The sequence below is a fragment of the Saccopteryx bilineata genome, chromosome 4 (genome assembly GCF_036850765.1).
Source record: "Saccopteryx bilineata isolate mSacBil1 chromosome 4, mSacBil1_pri_phased_curated, whole genome shotgun sequence".
NCBI lineage: Eukaryota > Metazoa > Chordata > Mammalia > Chiroptera > Emballonuridae > Saccopteryx > Saccopteryx bilineata.
The window spans coordinates 80,417,676-80,437,133 of NC_089493.1; the positions used below are offsets into that span (position 1 = coordinate 80,417,676).

General features: G+C 39.0%; 1 protein-coding gene across 7 annotated transcripts in view; it reads left to right on the forward strand.

Annotated features, from left to right (window-relative positions):
* Positions 1–19,458, forward strand: part of INO80 (INO80 complex ATPase subunit) — a 168,468-nt gene that overhangs the window by 35,665 nt on the left and 113,345 nt on the right. For all 7 annotated transcript variants that reach the window (XM_066277063.1, XM_066277062.1, XM_066277069.1 and 4 more), the window contains 4 exons: positions 13,135–13,320; positions 13,890–14,059; positions 14,150–14,217; positions 16,603–16,791. In XM_066277063.1, coding sequence (XP_066133160.1) covers positions 13,178–13,320; positions 13,890–14,059; positions 14,150–14,217; positions 16,603–16,791 — 570 coding nt within the window. In that variant the 5' untranslated portion in view covers positions 13,135–13,177. The remainder of the gene's footprint in view (positions 1–13,134; positions 13,321–13,889; positions 14,060–14,149; positions 14,218–16,602; positions 16,792–19,458) is intronic.

Sequence of the window (19,458 nt, forward strand, 5' to 3'; positions counted from 1 at the left end):
GAACATTGTAGTAAAATGTTCAAAGGTTTTTAAGATATTGTCACATATTCTTCTTTTATAGAAATCCAAAAGGCTTCAAGAGACAATTCCTTACGTTTAATCATCAATCCAAAACCCCCACCATAATATCATCTTAACTTTACACCAAACAAAGGATAAAAGAAACTTGCCTCCAGTCTTTCCAGGGAACGTGGGCAGTAGTGTAAACAATCCAGCACCACAGCTTAACAGCCTTTTGCAACCTAATCAGGCAAGTGAGGTGGGGGGTTGGGCAGACTTGTCAGCTGACAGCCAATTCCCCACACCTCTGTCCCCCAAAAATCTAAACTCCGAAAACCCTGTTGGTTTTTTTGTCCCCAACAGGCACATATTTCTCTGGAATACCATAGGCCACACCTGGAAATCTTCTAGTGTGCATCAGTATGCCCTGGCAAACACTTTGAGAACCACTGCCTTAGGTTGTTGTCGAGAAGTAACATCTTGATCGCTCATCTCCCAATATTTATTGGTTGACCAAAAGACAATTTTTCTGGAGGATTGTTTGAAAGATTGTCAGTTCATGCATCCTCCTGTCCTTGTTTGTCAAGGTTGGATAATGAATGATTTGAGCCCATTCTGCTTACATTTTTGTTACCTGACCTTTGTATCTTTTGATTTTTTAAAAAAAGATTTATTGATTTTACAGAAAGGGATGGGGAGCGAGAAGAATCAACTCATAGTTACTTCACTTTAGTTATTCATTTATTGATTGATTGTTGTATGTGCCTTGAGCAGGCAAGCTTAGGGTTTCCAACCAGCATAAGTGTTCCAGGTCGGCACTGTTCATTGCACCACTACAAGCCAGGCTCTTTTGATTTGTTTTATTTAAACTTTTGTCCCCAAATCATGTGTCCAAGATGAGGGTAGAGGCCCATGACCATTGACTACAGATTGTCTTTATGTAGAATGTAACATAAGAACTGAGTTTTATAATCTTGACATTTAAGACTATGCATGTAAAAGCAAGTTAATATGCCATTTGTAAATATCAGGACCAAATATGTTCATGAGGTAGGGACTCTTTCCTCAGATAGTTTATAGTTTAGTAAGGGAGAGAAGCCATGCATGTATATGGTAAGCAGACAGATGGCTCTCGCATGCACCCAACCGAGATCCACCCAGCATGCCCACCATGGGGCGATGCTCGGCCCCTCTAGGGCGTTGCTCTGCTGCAATCGGAGCCATTCTAGCGCCTGAGGCGGAGGCCATGGAGCCATCTTCAGTGCCCAGGCCAACTTTGCTCCAATGGAACCTTGGCTGTGGGAGGGGAACAGAGAGTAAGGAGAGGGGGAAGGGTAGAGAAGCAGATGGGCGCTTCTCCTGTGTGCCCTGGCCGGGAATTGAACCCGGGACTTCCACATACCAGGCCGATGCTCTACTGCTGAGCTAACTGGCCAGGGTGAAAATATAAGGAATTTATAACAACACAATGTGTATTTTAAAATATGACTTCATGGACACGACTCACTGTAAATGAAATTAAAAAATAGTCATATCTTTGCATCAGTATGCAAAATCACTTTGAAGAATTATGAATATAGATTGATAAAGTCTACTTGTATTTGAGATTAATACACCACAAATATTAAGAACGGAAAATAGTGCCTGACTGGTGGTGGTGCAGTGGACAGAGCATTGACCCGGGATGCTGAGGACCCAGGTTTAAAACCCCCAGGTTGCCAGCTTGAGTGCAGACTCATCTGGTTTGAGCATAAGATTATTGGCATGATTCCATGGTTGCTGGCTTGAGCCTAAGGTTACTGGCTTGAGCAAGGGGTCACTGGCTTAGCTGGAGTTTCCCCAGTCAAGGCACATATGAGAAGCAATCAGTGAACAACCGAAGTGCTGCCAGTACGAGTTGATACTCTCTCCTTTTCTCTCTCTTTCTTGCAAAAAAAAAAAAAGTGAGCTAAGGTGGAATAAAAAGGATGGAGAGATTTGCTTTTCAAGCCTTCCCAATATGAAAGGGAATAAGTTTAGAATTTTGAGGAAGAGGGAAATGATTGAAATAATCTTTGTAGAGAATGAGAAACAGTTGATAAGAGGTGGGTGAAAAGAATTGTTAAGAAATATCGGCCTGACCTGTGGTGGCGCAGTGGATAAAGCGTCGACCTGGAAATGCTGAGGTCGCCGGTTCGAAACCCTGGGCTAGCCTGGTCAAGGCACATATGGGAGTTGATGCTTCCTGCTCTTCCCCCCTTCTTTCTCTCTTGGTCTTTCTCTCCTCTCTCTCTCTCTCTCTCTCTGTGTCTCTTTCTCTCCTTTCTAAAATAAATAAAAAAAGACCAAACAAACAAAAAACTTTAAAAAAAAAAAAAAAAAAAAGAAATATCATATGGCCCTGGTTGTTGGCTCAGTGGATAGAGTGTCACCCTGGTATATGGACGTCCTATGTAGGATTTCCAGTCAGGGTATACAGGAGAAGTGACCATCTGGTCCCCTGCCCCCCAACCAGTGGCTCTATTAGTTCAAGCATAGCCCTGGGTGCTGAGGATAGCTCTGTTGGAGTGCATCAGCCTTAGGTGCTGAAAATAGCTTGATACTCGAGCATCGGTCCTAGATTGGGTTGCTGGGTCAATCCTGGTTAGGGTGCATGTGGGAGTCTGCCTAACAATCTTCCCTCCTCTCACCTAGAAACAAAGAAGTGTGATGTGCTCTGTGTAAGTAACAACAGTGGGTCAGGTTAGCATGACCCTATAGTTTTCTTGTAGAGAAGGACAAAAATATAGGAGTTGAAAATATAGATTATTAGAGTAGCAGCTTTTAACAAACTAGCTAAGGCGTCTGGGTTAATAGAGGCCACCAATCTTAGGAGGTTAAAAAAATAATTAAGGATGGTGGTGATGGTTGGCACAAGAATATGAATGTACTTAATGCCACTAAACTGTACATCTCAAAATGATTAAAATGGTAAATTTTATGTTATGTGTATTTTACCTCAATAAAAAAATCTAACTGAACACTTGAAAAATATTCCTTGACTCTCCAAGTATCATAAGACTTCTTGTGGATATGTGCCAAGAACTTCATGCTTATAGATCCTCCTCCTTTTGGCCTAATGGTAATAAGGGAGTGTATCACGGTTGCAATTTCAGCCATCAGTGGTGATATGGTATAAGGATAATTCTGGGAGAATCAGACTACAGGATTGATGTATATTACATATTGGGTGTCACGAGAGGCCATATATTGAGTGTAGTAACACCGTAAAAGTAACTGATCTTTTCTGGACAAATTATTTTTTAGAAAAAGTGAGAGAGAAAGAGGAGGGAGAAGTGAGAAGCATCAGCTTGTAGTAGTCACTTCCGGTGTGTGCCTTGAGCAGGCAATCCCAGTATTTCGAACCAGCAACCTCAGTGTTCCAGGTCGGCAATTTATCCACTGCACCACCACAGGTTGGGCTGGAGAAATTGGTTTTGACTTCTTTGGTTGTATACAGTCTAGTTAGTGAGAAATTAATTTTGAAAACGGTCAGTTCTGTTTAATTATCTAGTGCTACTTTGCAGTCAGACCTTCATACCCCTTAAATTAGGACCATTTTAATTATCAACCAAAATAAACTGAACATGAGAGTGCTTATTTTGTAACAAAACCATATGAGGAGCTAAGCAGCAATTTTATATGCTTTCATTTATAGTATATGTACATACATCAAGATGAATTATGTATTCTATAATTAAGAGAGTTTTGCTGTATTTTTAAAACCAGGTTTCTTTGCCTGTGGTGACACTGGATAGAGCTTTGACCTGGAATGCTGAGGTCACTGGTTCGAAACTCCAGACTTGCCGGGTCAAGGCACATATGAGAAGTAATTATAAGTTGATGCTTCTTGCTCCCCTGCCCTCCCTCCTGTCATTCTTTCTAAAATCAATTTTAAAAATTATTTTTAAAGTTTCTTTGAAAACCTTTGGAATGGGTATGTGTTAAATGTCACTTTGAAAAGTAGGACTATTGAAGTCTTGAAAAAAACTTTTTTTAACATTCTTTTTTCTTTAACCATGTTACCAAGACTGGTGTTTTACATACCATGAAATTCACCTTATTTAAATTCAATTCAGTGATTTTTAGCACATTTACAGAATTGTGCAACTATTACCACAATGTGAGTTTAGAAGATTTTCAATGATTCTAAGAAAGATCTCCCTTATCAATTTATAGTCAATCACCTTTTGTACGCCCAGTCAGTCACTAATGTACTTTTTGTTTCTATAGATTTTCTTTTCTGAATATTTCATATAAATGAATTGTACATTATGGTCTTTTGTGTCTGGTTCTTTCATATGTGTCTTGACCTGTGGGAGGGGGTTGCTCCACCAGTGCCAGTAACCCCTTGCTCAAGCCAGTGACATTAGAGTCAAGCCAGTGACCTTGGGCTTCAAGCCAGCAACCTTCAGGCTCAAGCCCGCGACCATGGGGTCATGTCTATGATCTCATACTCAAACCAGCAACCCCACGCTCAAGCTGGTGAGCCCATGCTCAAGCCAGATGAGCCCGTGCTCAAGCTGGCGACCTCAGGGTTTTGAACCAGGTCCTCAGCATCCTACCTAGGCCAATGCTTTATCCACTACACCACTGCCTGGTCAGGCAGATTATTTCACTTTTTGACTATTATGAATAATACTGCTATGAACATTCACAGAAAATGCTTTGGGTGCATATATCTTTTTATTTTTCTTGAGTAGAAAACTAGGAATAGAAGTGCTAGGTAATGTAGTAACTTTATATTCAATATTTTAAGAAACCACTAAACTGTTTTCTGTAGTGACTGTAATGTTATATTTTCACCAGCAATGTATGAGAGTTTCACATCCTCTCCCGCAAGTGTTATTATATATCTTTTTATTTTATTTTTTCAGTGAGAGGAGGGGTGGCAGAGACAGGCAACTGCATGCGCCCTGAGGGGGGTCCACCCATCAAGCCCACTAGGGGAGATTCTCTGCCCCTCTGGGATGTTGCTCCATTGCTCAGTAACTGAGCCCTTCTTAGCTCCTGAGGCGAGGCCATGGAGCCATCCTCAGCTCCATGGGCCAACTCGCTCCAATCAGGCCATGGCTGCAGGAGGGGAAGAGAGAGAGAGGTGAGAGGGGAAGGGGTAGAGAATCAGATGGGCACTTCTCCTTTGTGCCCTGATGGGGATCGAACCTTGGATAGCCGCCACATGCCGGGCTGACGCTTTATCACAGAGCCAACTGGCCAGGGCTTACCTATATTTTTTTTAAGTAATTTTTTTCTTTTTAGATTTTATTTATTAATTTTTCAGAGAGAGAGAGGAAAGAGAAAGAAAAGAGGAGGAGTAGGAAGCATCAACTCCCATATGTGCCTTGACCAGGCAAGCCCAGGGTTTTGAACTGGCGACCTTTGTGTTCCAGGTCAACAGTTGATCCACTGTGCCACCACAGGTCAGGCAGGGCTTACTTATTTTTTATTATAGTCATTGTAATTGCTGTAAAGTAGCATCTTGATGTAATTTTAATTTACTGTATTTTTTTGTTCCATAAGACACTTCCCCCCCCCCCAAAAAAAAAGTGGAGGGGAAAATGCCCATGCGTCTTATGGAGCAAAAAATATGGTATTTTATTAAATATTTTAACCCACCATTTGTTTCAGATTTTTTTTTTTTAATTTTACTCCTTAAAACCCTAGGTGTAAGTTATGAGCAGGTGTGTCTTATGGAGCTAAAAATACGGTAATTTTTTTGATGTTGAGCATCTTCATATATCTATTAGCCATTTGTATATCATCTTTGGTGAAATGTCTGTTCAAGGTCTTTTGCCAATTTTTAGCTGAGTTGTCCTCTTACTGAGTTATAAGAGTTCTTTAGCCTGACCTGTGGTGGCCCAGTGGATAACGCATCGACCTGGAAATGCTGAGGTCGCCGGTTCGAAACCCTGGGCTTGCCTGGTCAAGGCACATATGGGAGTTGATGCTTCCAGCTCCTCCCCCCTTCTCTCTCTCTGTCTCTCTCTCCCTCTCTCTCTCCTCTCTAAAAATGAATAAAGAAAAAAAGAAAAAAAAAGATTAAAAAAAAAAAGAGTTCTTTATATATTGTAGATAGAAATCCTTTTTCAGATACCCAACTTGTAGATATTTTCTCTTAGTCTGTGGCTTCCTTTGTTTTCTTATTGGTATCTTTTGAAACATAAAAGTTTAAAATTTTGGTGGTCTTAATTTATCAGGGTTTTTTTTTTTAATGGGTTGTGCTTTTGAGGTTATATGTAAAGACATACTTTTGCTTGCCCTGGGTAGATAAGAGATAGCTCAGTTGGTTAGAGCATTGTCTCAATACACAACGGTTGTGGGTTTTATCTCTAGTCAGAGTATATACAGGAATAGAATGATGTTTCTCTCTGTCTCCCTTGATTCCTCTCTAAAATCAATACATTAAAAAAAATTTTTAAAAACTTACCTTTGTTTAACCAAGATCATGAAGATTTTCTCCTATGTTTTCTTGTAGAGAAGTTTTACAGTTTGGGGCTTGACACTTGTCTTTCAGTCTTTAGATATGTGACCCATTTTGAGGTGCTTTTTGTGCATGGTATGAGGTGAGGGTTTAAATTGATCTTTTTAAATGTAGATAGCCAGTTGTCCACAATTCGTTGAAAAGACTCCTTTTTCCCATTGAAACTGCCTTGGCACCTTCATTGAATATTGACCATAGAAATTCAGAGAGATGCAGGCCTGCCTTAAGAAACAAGAAAAGTCTCAAAAAAAAAAAATGAAACAAGAAAAGTCTCCATTAAACAATCTAACCTTACTTCTAAAGGAACTAGAAAAAAAAAAGAACAAAATAAAGCCTAAAGTGAGTAGAAGGAAGAAAATAATAAATATGAGAGAGGAAATAAATGAAATAGAGTCTTAAAAAAAAAAAACAGTACAAAAGATCAATGAAACCAAGAACTGGGTACTTGAAAAGATAAACAAGATTGATAAACCCAGACTTAACAAGAAAAAGAGAGAAAGGAGCCAAATAAATAAAATGAGAAGTGAAAGAGAAGTGACAACTGATGCCACAGATATAGAAAGGGTTATAAGTACTATGAACAATTAAAGAAATGGATAAATTCCTATAAATATACAATCTTCCAAGACTTAATTAAGAAGAAGCATCTGAATAGACTGGTAAGTACTAACAAAATTGAATTAGTAATCAAAAAACTTTGAATAAACAAATGTCCTGGATTAGATAGCTTCACAGGTGCATTTTACCAAGCATTCAGAGGAGGATTAACACCTATCCTTCTCAAACTATTCCAAAAACTTGAAGAATAGGGAAGCCTCCCAAGCTCATTTTACGAGGCCAGCATTACCCAAATTCTAAAACTAAAGATGTTACAAAGAAAATTTTTGTAAAAAGGAAAGAAATTATAGGCTAATATCCCTGATGAATATAGATGCAAAGTCCTCAACAAAATATTATCACACCAAATTCAACAATACATCAAAAAGATGATACACCATGATCAAGTGGGATTTGTTTCTGGGATGCAAGGTTGGCTCTATATCCACAAATCAGTTAACATGATGCACTACGTGATAAGACTGTATGATCATATCAACAGATGCACAAAAAGCACTTGATAAAATTCAGCACAAATTTATAAAAAAAACACTCTAAGCAAAGTGGGAATAATCGGAACATGCCTCAACATAATAGAGGGCACATACTATGACAACCCACAGCTAACATAGTCAACAGTAAAAGCTAAAAGTGATTTTCTTAGGATTAGAAAGAAGACAAGGATGTCCACTTTTACGAAACATAGTATTGGAAGTCCTAGCCACAGCAATCAAACAGGAAAAAGAAATAAAATGGCATTTTGCCTGAGCTGTGGTGGTGCAGTGGATAAAGCATTGCCCTGGAATGCTGAGGTCGCTGGTTTGAATCCCTGGGCTTGCCAGGTCAAGGCACATACAGGAAGCAACTACTATGAGTTGATGCTTCCTGCTTCCCCCCCCCCCCCCCACTTTCTGTCTCCTCTCTCTAAAAATCAATAAATAAAATCTAAAAAAAAAAAGGCATCCAAATTGGAAAGGAAGACATAAAACTGTTATTATTTGTAGATGACACAATACTGTGTAGACAGAATCCTGAAGATTCCACCAAAACACTATTAGAAGCAATAAATTCAGTTAAGTGGCAGGATACAAAATTAGTATTCAGAAATTGGTTGCATTTTTATTCACCAATAATGAACTATTAGAGAAATTAAGAAAACAATCTTATTTTTAGATGATTAAAAATACACTTAATAAATTTAACCAAGGGGGTAAAAGACCTGTACTCAGAAAATTATAAGACATTGAAGAAGTTGAAGAAACTATAAATAAAAGGAAGTATCTGCTGTGCTCATTAATAGGAAGAATTAACATTCTTAAAATGTCCATACTACCCAAAGCAATCTATAGATTCAGTGCAATCTCTATAAAAATATCAATGGCGCCTGACCAGACGGTGGCGCAGTGGATAGAGCGTCGGACTGGGATGCGGAGGACCCAGGTTCAAGACCCTGAGGTCGCCAACTTGAGCATGGGCTCATCTGGTTTGAGCACAGCTTCACCAGCTTGGACCTAAGGTCACTGTCTTGAGGTTGCTCAGTCTGCTGAAGGCCCACGGTCAAGGCACATATGAGAAAGCAATCAATGAACAACTAAGGTGTCGCAACAAAAAACTGGTGATTGATGCTTCTCATCTCTCCATTCCTGTCTGTCTGTCCCTGTCTATCCCTCTCTCTGACTCTCTCTGTTAAAAAAAAAACAAAAACCAATGGTATTTTTCACAGAACTAGAACAAATAATCCTAAAATTTAGATGGAACCATAAAAGACCCCAAATAATAGCCACAGCAATCTTAAGAAGAACAAAGTTGGAGGTATCATGCAACCTGATACCAAGGCTGTAATACTCAGAACAGCATGGTACATGCATTAAGACTGACACATAGATGAATGGAACAGAATAGAGAGCCCAGAAATAAACCCATGCGTAGAGGGTCAGTTAATGTATGACAAAGGAGACAAGAGTATACAATGGGGTCAAGACAGTATGTTTATTAAATTGTGTTGGGAAAACTGGATAGATAAATGCAATATGAAACTAGATCACTCTTATACTATATACAAGAGTAAACTATTTTTACTTATTAATTTTTTAAGTGAGAGGAGGGGAGATAGACTCCTGCATGCACCCTGACTAGGCTCCACCCAGCAACCCCCATCTGGGGCTGATGCTTAAATCAGCCCAGCTATCCTCAGCACCTGAGGCAGATGTTCTGACCAACTGAGCCATCCTCAGTGCCTGGGGCCAGCACTCAAACCAATCAAGCCACTGGCTGTGGAAGTGGAAGAGGGAGATAAGGGGGAGAGAAAGGGGGCGAGAAGCAGATGGTCGCTTCTCATGTGTGCCCTCACTAGGAATCAAATCCAGGATATCTGTATGCCAGGCTGACACTCTATCTACTGAGCCAGCTGGCCAGGGCCACAAGAATAAATTCAAAATGGATTAAAGAGCCTGACCTTGAGTGGTGCAGTGGATAGAGTATCAACCTGGAATGCTGAGGTCACCAGTTTGAAGCCCTGGGCTTGTTTTAAGGGGCATACCAAAAACAACTATGAGTTGATGCTTCTCGCTTCTCCCTCCCCCCATTGCCCCCCCTCTCTCCTCCCTAAAATCAACAAATAAAATCATTAAAAAAAGAAAAACTTGGGAGGGGTACTTTCTTTTTGTCTTTTTTTAATGAATTAAAAACTTAAATATAAGGTCTGAAACCATAAAACTTCTAGAAGAAAACAGGCAGCCAACTTCTTGACATCGCTTTTAGTAATATTCTTTTGACTATGTCTCTGCAGGCAAGGAATACAAAAGAAAAGGTAAATAAGTGAGACTACATCAAACTAAAGAGTTTTTGCACAGAAAAGGAAAACGACAAAACAAAGACATCCTACTGAATGGGAGCAGATATTTGCCATGATACATCTGATGGGTTAATATCCAAAATATATAAAGAATTCCTACAACACAACCAAAAAAAAATCTGATTTAAAAATTGTCAGAGGGCTTGAGTAGACATTTCTCCATAGAAGACAATCAGATGGCCATTCAACATGAAAAGATACTCATGTCACTAAAAATCAGAGAAGTGCTAATTAAAACCACAGTGAGATACCACCTCACACCTGGAAAGAATGACTATCATCAATAAATCAACAAACAAGTGACAACAGTTGTTGGTGAGGAAGGGAACTTTCATGCACTGTTGTTAAGATTGCAAATTGGAGCAGCCCCTGCAAAAAACAGTTTGGAGGTTCTTCAAAAATTTTAAATTCGAACTACCATATGACCCAGCAGTCCTACTTCTGGGTATTTATTTGAAGAAATCCAAAACACTAATTTGAAAAGATATATGTATCCCTATGTTCATTGCAGCAGTCTTTATAATAGCCAAGATATGAAAGCAATCCAGTGTCCATTGATAGATGATTAGATAAAGAAGAGGTGTTACATATATAATGAAAAATTATTCTGCCATAAAAAATAATGAAATCTTTTACCATTTATGACAATATAGATGAACCTAGAAGATGTTATGCTAATTGAAATAAGCCAGATAGACAAATACCATGTGATTTCACTTATCTGTAGAATCTAAAAAACAAATGAACAAACAAAATCAGAACAAACTCATAGATACAGAGAATAAACTGATGGTTGCTAGACAGAAGGAGGTTTGGAGAGCTGGTTGAAAAAGTGAACAGCTTGAGTGTGGGATCATAGACATGACACCATGGTCCCTGGCTTGAAGCCTAAGGTTACTGGCTTGAGCAAGGGGTCACTGGCTTGGCTGGAGCTCCCCCACCCCGTGAAAGCAATCAATGAACAACTAATTAAGATACCATAACTACATGTTGATGCTTCTCATCTCTCTCCCTTCCTGTCTGTCTCTATCTCACTAAATTAAAAAACGAAAGTGATGGGAATGTATATTGTAATAATTCTGTATGGTGTCAGGTGAGTATTAGATTTATGGTGGGATTATTTTATAAGTTATTTAAATGTCTAACCAGCATGCTGTACACCTGAAACTAGTATAATATTGAATATCAACTGTAATTGAAGAAAATTTTAATTACAAATGAAATTATTTTAGAATTAAAAAAATAATTGACATTATGTAAGGGTTTATTTCTGGATTCTTAGGTATGTTCTATTAGTTTATGCTGTTATTCTTATTCCAGTACCACACTGTCCTGATTACTGTGGCTTTAAAATATGTTTTAAAATCAGGAAGTGTACATTGTCCATCCTTATTCTTTTTTTCTTTTTTAGTGTGCTGAGAGAGAGAGACAGACAGACAGACAGACAGGAAGGGAGAGAAATGAGAAACATTAACTCGTAGTTGCGGCACTTTAGTTGTTCACTGATTGCTTTCTCATGTGTGCCTTGACACAGGGGTGTTCTAGCCGAGCCATTTGGGCTCAAGCCAGCAGACTTGGGCTTTAAGCTAGCGACCTTTGGGCTCAAGCCAGCGACCATGGGATCATGTCTAAGATCCACGCTCAAGCTGGCAATCCCACACTTGAGCTGGTGGTGAGCCTGTGCTCAAGCCGGATGAACTCATGCTCAAGCCAGTGATCTCAGGGTTTTGAACCTGGGTCTTCAGTGTCCCTGGCCAATGCTCTGTCCACTGAACCACTTCCTGGTCAAGCCCAACTTATTCTTTTTAAAAATTCTTTTAACTAGTCTGGTTTCTTTGTGTTTCCATATAAATTATAATAATCAGCTTGTCAATTTCTGAAAAAAAAGCAGCTGAGAAATTGGTGGGGTTGGTGTTGAATCTGTAGATCAGTTTGGGGAGATTTCTAACATTCCTGTAATCAGTGGTTCTCAACCTGTGGGTCGCGACCCCGGCGGGGGGTCAAACGACCAAAACACAGGGGTCGCCTAAAGCCATTGGAAATACATATTTTATTTAGGCGACCCCTGTGTTTTGGTCGTTCGACCCCGCCGGGGTCGCGACCCACAGGTTGAGAACCACTGCTGTAAGTAGAAAGATAATATTAGGAAGTTTAAAAGAAATATAATAAAAAGGTGATTACTCAAGGTAAAAGTATAGTTTCCTTTAAAGCTTATATTTTAGTTTGTTAGCTTATGAAGTTTTGAAACATTTACCATTTATTGGTCAGATGGAAGTCTAATTACTCTGTGTTAATCCTGACTTAACCTCTTAATTTTTTGATAAAATGGTATAAGGCAGAATATATTACATGGAAGTTGGAAAGTTGATTTATTGTTTCTCTAGTGTAGATATTCTGACTCTAACATTGTCTTTAACAACTTAAAGTAGCAAAGAGAACTCTCAGGCTCTACCTATGTTTCTCATTCTCACTTTTATTCTTTTTGCTCCAGTTTTCTAAATCATTTATTTTTTTTATGTTTATATTATTACTTTTAAAGAGAGGAAGGGAGAGACAGAGACAGGAACATCAGTCTGTTCCTGTATATATATGCCCTAACTAGGGATCTAGTCGGCAACCTCTGCACTTTGGATGACACCCCAACCAGCCAAGCTATCCAGCCAGGGTTCTAAATCATATCTAATTCTTATACTTTATGGCATGTTTACAAGGAATTGTAAAATACTCTGCCAATATCCCTTGTGAATGGAATACCTCCCACATATGTACAAATGTAAATACAAAATGAAAAAAGGGAGCAGCTGTTTTGAAGGTGATGCCAAGAACAATGTGGTAATGCTTTTCTATGAGTTGTACAGCAATGAGCTAGCTTGTGGTTTTTATTTGGATTAATGTGAGTAATTGTAAATTGTAGGGCAAAAGAGAAATAGGTAGACATTTTAAGGTATTATTTCAAAAAAGTGTACTATGAATTTCCATTGCAACTTATGACAGTTTTTTTGTAATTTTGATGTTCTCATCCTTTTAACTTCTGCCTCTACATTAGAAAGCAGTGCCTGTTGTGAGCTTTATAGTGATCTTTCTGCAGACAAGGTCTGATTTCATTTTCACATTGGTAACAAGGAGGCTAGGTAAAGGGAGAATAATAGTATTTCATCTTTCACTACTGATTTCTATTCTACAGCCGAGCAGTCGGAGACCCTTGTGCATGAAGACAGATTTGTTCTATGGCCTCGGAGTTGGGTGCCGGGGACGATGGCGGCTGCACTGAGCTGGCAAAGCCCCTCTATCTTCAGTACCTGGAGAGGGCCCTCCGGTTGGACCATTTCCTGCGACAAACATCAGCCATCTTCAACAGGAATATATCTAGGTGTGCTAGTCCATCTTCCCACTTTGAAGTTCAGCTGTATTCCTGATTCCCGTTGTTGCTGTAGATTTTAGGGTTAAAATACTTTATGGTTTTTAGCATGTTTGATATTCTTTTTTTTTTTCAAATAAAACATGGTGAACTTATTTAAAGGATCAATTTCTTCTATAAAATGTTTAGTCTAGCCTGACCAGGTGATGGCGCAGTGGGTAGAGCGTCGAACTGGGATGTGGAGGACCCAGGTTCAAGACCCTGCTGAGGTTGCCAGCTTGAGCGTGGGCTCATCTGGTTTGAGCAGAGCTCACCAGCTTGGACCCAAGGTTGCTGGCTTGAGCAAGGGGTTACTCTGTCTGCTGTAGCCCCACGGTCAAGGCACATATGAGAAATCAATGAACAATGAAGGTGTCGCAACGAAAAACTAATGATTGATGCTTCTCATCTCTCTCTGTTCCTGTCTGTCCGTATCCCTCTCTCTGACTCTCTCTCTGTCTCTGAAAAAAAAAAAAGTTTAGACTACTAAATATTTTGCTGGGTTAGCTCTGATTGTGGATTTACTATGCTTCAATTTATAGTGATGAAAGTGAAGATGGACTGGATGATAATAATCCCTTATTGCCTCAGTCTGGGGATCCCTTAATACAAGTTAAAGAAGAACCTCCAAATTCATTGCTTGGTGAAACTTCTGGAGCAAGCAGTTCTGGAATGTTAAACACCTACTCACTAAATGGAGTTCTACAGTCAGGTCAGTGTGGTGCGAGATCCCTCTTGAACTATCAGTTCTTTTGAGGCAGTCATCCTTTTATTTTATTATTCTTTATGTTTCTTTACACAGAATCAAAATCTGACAAAGGGAATTTATATAACTTCTCTAAGTTGAAGAAAAGCAGGAAGTGGCTAAAGGTAAGAGAAGACAGATTGTTTAGAATTCCAGTAACCTACTAACTACAAGTAAAAGGGAAATAGATTGATGCATTCTGGTACAGTGGCAGAGATTTTTGTAGACATGAGTCTTTTATTCTGAATGTGGTTTTTTGCAAAGATTACAGAGAAGAATCTATAGAACTCAATGAAGTTCATGTTAGTAAACATTGTTGAATACGAAGCACTGTGAATCAAGGGAGTACAAGTATATATTCGATCCTGCCGTCAATGGCTCGAGATATTTAATCTACTTTTCATCAGACCTTGAGTAGTTTATTCATTCACTACATGTTGATTGAGCGTATCCTATGATCCATATCCTATTGCACATAGACAGGATTCCTGCCCTGTGGAGCTTACATGCTACTGGAGGGAGGAGTAAGTAATCCTGTAAACAAATAAATATGTCTTTAAAGAAGTAACATTTTGCTTGACCTGGGGTGGCACAGTGGATAAAGCGTTGACTTGGAATGCTGAGGTTGCTGGTTTTAAACCCTGGGCTTTCCTGGTCAAGGCACATATGGGAAGCAACTACTATGAGTTGATGCTTCCTGCCTCTCCTCCTTCTCTCTCTCTCGCTCTCTCCCCCCCCCCTATCTTAAAAAAAAAAAATCAATAAAAATAAGTAACATTTCGGCCCTGGCTGTTTGGCTCAGTGGTAGAGCATCGGCCTGGCGTGCAGAAGTCCCAGGTTCGATTCCCGGCCAGGGCACACAGGAGAAGCGCCCATCTGCTTCTCCACTCCTCCCCCTCTCCTTCCTCTCTGTCTCTCTCTTCCCCTCCCGCAGCCGAGGCTCCATTGGAGCAAAGATGGCCTGGGCGCTGGGGATGGCTCCTTGGCCTCTGCCCCAGGCGCTAGAGTGGCTCTGGTCTCAACAGAGCGATGCCCCGGAGGGGCAGAGCATCGCCCCCTGGTGGGCGTGCCGGGTGGATCCCGGTCGGGCGCATGCGGGAGTCTGTCTGACTGTCTCTCCCCGTTTCTGGCTTCAGAAAAATACAAAAACAACAACAACAAAAATAAGTAACATTTCAACGGATGTCTGAATGATCAGACAGAACTATGTGAAGGTTTAAGATGTGAGCATTTCAGTCAGAAGAAATGACTACAGAATTTCTGAGAAAGGAAGCAACTCAACATGTTTGGGGGAGAAAGAAGGCTGCAATGGCTAGAGGAGAGAGAATGAGGACATGGTAGAAGATGAGGTTAGAGAGCCTGATCTTTTAGGGCTTTTGTACACCATGTGAAGGAATTTGTATTTTACTCTAGTTACATTGGTAAGCCATTGAAGTCTTTATAAACAAGGGAGTGGCACCATCTGGTTAACCCTCTTAGAAGATTACTATAATTGGCCAAACTGAGTTAAGGATAACATTTCTGTTGAAATTAATTATTTCTCTGTTTCATAATTCTCTTGTGAAGAGTGCAAAGTAACTTAAAGATATTCTTTTATTATTGTCACTAGGCCCTTTAAAAAACTTATGTGTAAAAGACCCGATTTGCTTCATATGAGGCTTTAAGTTCTTGGGAATGCAGAAAACTTTGCTTAGCCATCACATTTAAAAATTGAGGTGTAATTCCATAAAATCTACTTTTTTAAAGGGTATGATTTAGTAATTTCTAGTATATTTATAAAGTTTTGTGCATCTATCACTACTTTCTAATTCCAGGACATTTTCATCAGAAACACTTATGAAAGAAAGAAAGCTTGTACACATTAGCAGTAATTCTACATTCTCTACACCAACACTAATCTGTTTTCTGTCTCTACGATTTTGCCTATTCTGGACATGTCCTATACATGGAATCATGTAAATATGTTGCCTTTTGTGTCTGGTTTTTTTCACTTAGCATAATGTTTTCAAAGTTCATTCATGTTGTGGCTTATATTAGTACTTTATTCCCTTTTATCAATGAATAATATTTCATTATCTGTTTAATAACACATTATTCATCGATTCATCAGTGGATTTGGGGATTGTTTCTTTATTGGCCATCACATCTCACTTTCTACATTTCTTTATATCATATAGGTAGTTCTTTTGTATAGGTTTTTGTTTTTTTTTGCTTTGGTATTTGACATTTAGTTAAACTATCTTATGTATAGGGTAATTCCTTAGTAAAATCTAGCTTTGTTGATGTTTATAGTATTTTTCATGTTTTAGTGCTCTTTAATTTGTGTCCACTGGGGTTAATTGGTATCATGTTGTTTTTCAGTTGAATTGGCAAAGAATAGTATTAGGGAAATTGGAGTGACTGTCCTCCAGCTTTTTTTGTGATTATTTTGGGATCTGGGGAAAAAAGCTTGTATTATAAAGGAATTGCTTCATAGCAGAAGTTCCATTTCCATTTCCTCCCTTTTTCAGAGCATTCTGCTAAGTGATGAGTCCAGTGAGGCAGAGTCTCAGAGTGAAGACAATGATGAAGAGGAGGAGGAAGAAGAAGAAGAAGAAGAGGAAGAAGAGCTCAATCTCAGTAGAGAAGAACTTCATAACATGTTGCGGCTGCACAAATATAAGAAACTTCACCAGAATAAGTACAGTAAAGACAAGGAGGTAAGAATTTCTGGAGCCTCCTCAGATCTTCATGCTGGGTATTTATTCCTTGGGTTACATTCATTGAAGATACATTATTTTAACTTTATGTTTAGATGGTGGTGAATGACAGCTTTATTAATATATATTTCACATACCAAAATAATTTCAGCCTTCTAATGTACACAGTTCATTGGTTTTTAGTATATTCATAGAGTTTTTTTATTTTTTAGAGATACAGAGAGTGTCAGAGAGAAGGATAGATAGGGACAGACAGGAATGGAGAGAGATGAGAAGCATCAATCATCAATTTTTCATTGTGACACCTTAGTTGTTCATTGATTGCTTTCTCATATGTGCCTTGACCGTGAGCCTTCAGCAGACCAAGTAACCCCTTGCTCGAGCCAGTGACCCTGGGTCCAAGCTGGTGAGCTTTACCCAAACCAGATGAGCCAGCACTCAAGCTGGGGACCTTGGGGTCTCGAACCTGTATCCTCCGCATCCCAGTCTGATGCTCTATCCACTGTGCTACCTCCTGGTCAGGCTCATAGAGTTGTTTAACTGTTATCACTATCTAATTCAGATTATTTTCTCTAAAAAGAAACTCTACTTTCCTTAGCTGTAGTCCCCATTCTCCTTTTCTTTTAGCTCTAGGCAGTCATCAGTTCACCACTTGTCTCTATAAATAAACTATTCCAAATAGTTCCTACAAATGGAAAACTATGTCCTTTGTATCAGCTTCTCTCACTTAGCACAATGTTTTTAAGGTTCACTTATACTGTAGCATATATCAGTACTTTGCTTCTTTTTATTGCCAAATAACATTCCATTGTATGGGCATACCACATTTTATTTATCCATGCATAAGATGATGAACTAATTGGGTTGTTTATACATTTTGGTTTTTATGAGTCTTATGTATGAATAGTGAGTTGCTTCCACTTTTGGCTATTACGAATAATGCTGCCATGAAGATTTAATTTCAAGTTTTTGATATGGACATTTTCATTTCTCTTGAGTATATATATATAGGAGAGGAGTCACTGGGTCATAAAGTAATTTTATGCTTACCATTGTAAGGAACTATAGACTATTCTCTAAAGTGGCCACACCATTTTAAATTTAGTGGGCTTTTTCTTTTAAATATGGTTGTTCTTTGGAAGTATTCTGCCTTGAAAAAAACTCCCTTTCTTCACACACTGATATGAGATTGATGATAGTTTTAAATGGCAGTTATTTGAATGTTGTTACCAAAACCTTCTAATTCTTTTTAAAAACTTTTTAAAAACTTTTTTTTTTAATTTTGGGGTAAGGAGAGCAAGAAAGAGGGAGACAGAGAGAGAGAGAGAGAGAGAGAGAAGGGTAGGAGGAACAGGAAGCATCAATTTCCATATGTGCCTTGACCACAGGCCTTCAGCAGACCAAGTAACCCCTTGCTCGAGCCAGCAACCTTGGGTCCAAGCTGGTGAGCTTTTTTTTTTTTTTTTTTCTCAAGCCAGATGAGCCCGCGCTCAAGCTGGCAACCTCGGGGTCTCGAACCTGCATCCTTCCTCATCCCAGTCTGATGCTCTATCCACTGCGCCACCACCTGGTCAGGCAAAGACTTTTGATTTTTGACAGAAGTGTAGCACTTTGTACATAATGAGCAATATAGCATATTTGAAAATCTAAAAACTTCCCAGCAATTTGTTAAGGTTCAGAGTGAGTTCAGGAAGCTTTGAATAATATGCTAAAGGTTGTAAGCTTATAGAAGTGATAAAAATAAGATATCTGACTGTTTTAAGACAAAGAGTTTCTTCTTAAGGTACAGTGCTAAAGCATTCAATGCTCGAAAAAAATAATTTTTTTTTTTTTGAGAGAGGCAGGGGGAAAGACAGGAACATCAAGTTGCTCTTGTATGTGCCCTGACTGGGAAATTGAACCGGCAACTCTCGTGCTCCAGGACAACACTCCAACCAACCGAGCTGTCTGGCCAGGGCTTAATTTTTTATTGATTTTTAGAGAGACAGTGTAAGGAAGAGAAGGGGGGGGGGGGACGGGAAGCTTTCATTTGTTGTTCCACTCAGTTGTGCATTCTTTGGTTGCTTCCCTTGTGTGCTCTGACCGTTGATTGAACCTGCAACCTTGTTGTTTTGGGATGACACTTAACCGACTAAGCTACCAGCCAAGGCTTTTTTTTTTAATTGAAGTAAAAATGTACATATGGGAAAGTCCACAGATTTTAAGTATACAGCATGATGAATGCTCATTTAATTTTGACCTTTGGCAGAGAACCTTGTAAGAGTTCTCGATGTCACTCTTCTTTCCTAATTTCAGTCCTTGAACAACTCATTTGGCTATAATTCAGGAAAAGAGATTTGATAGTAGATGACCTAATTTTAATTTATATTCATATTTACTCATTAGTAATAAATGTGATGGAATTAATGTGAGAATTGGTCATCAATTTGAATGAAATGTTTAAAAGGATTAACTACTCCCAGGAAAGAAAAAAAAATAGATTATTCATATGTTATAATTCTGGCAATTATAGGCACTATTCATAATACTGTCAGACTCCCTTAGTGGGAGATGAAGAGAGAAGACTTGAAAGATTGAAGAGTTGGGATGCCTGGTAATCATTTGAACCAAATGTAAGACTATAACAACAGGCATCAGAAATCTTGGAGAATCTGAGGACCTGTTGGT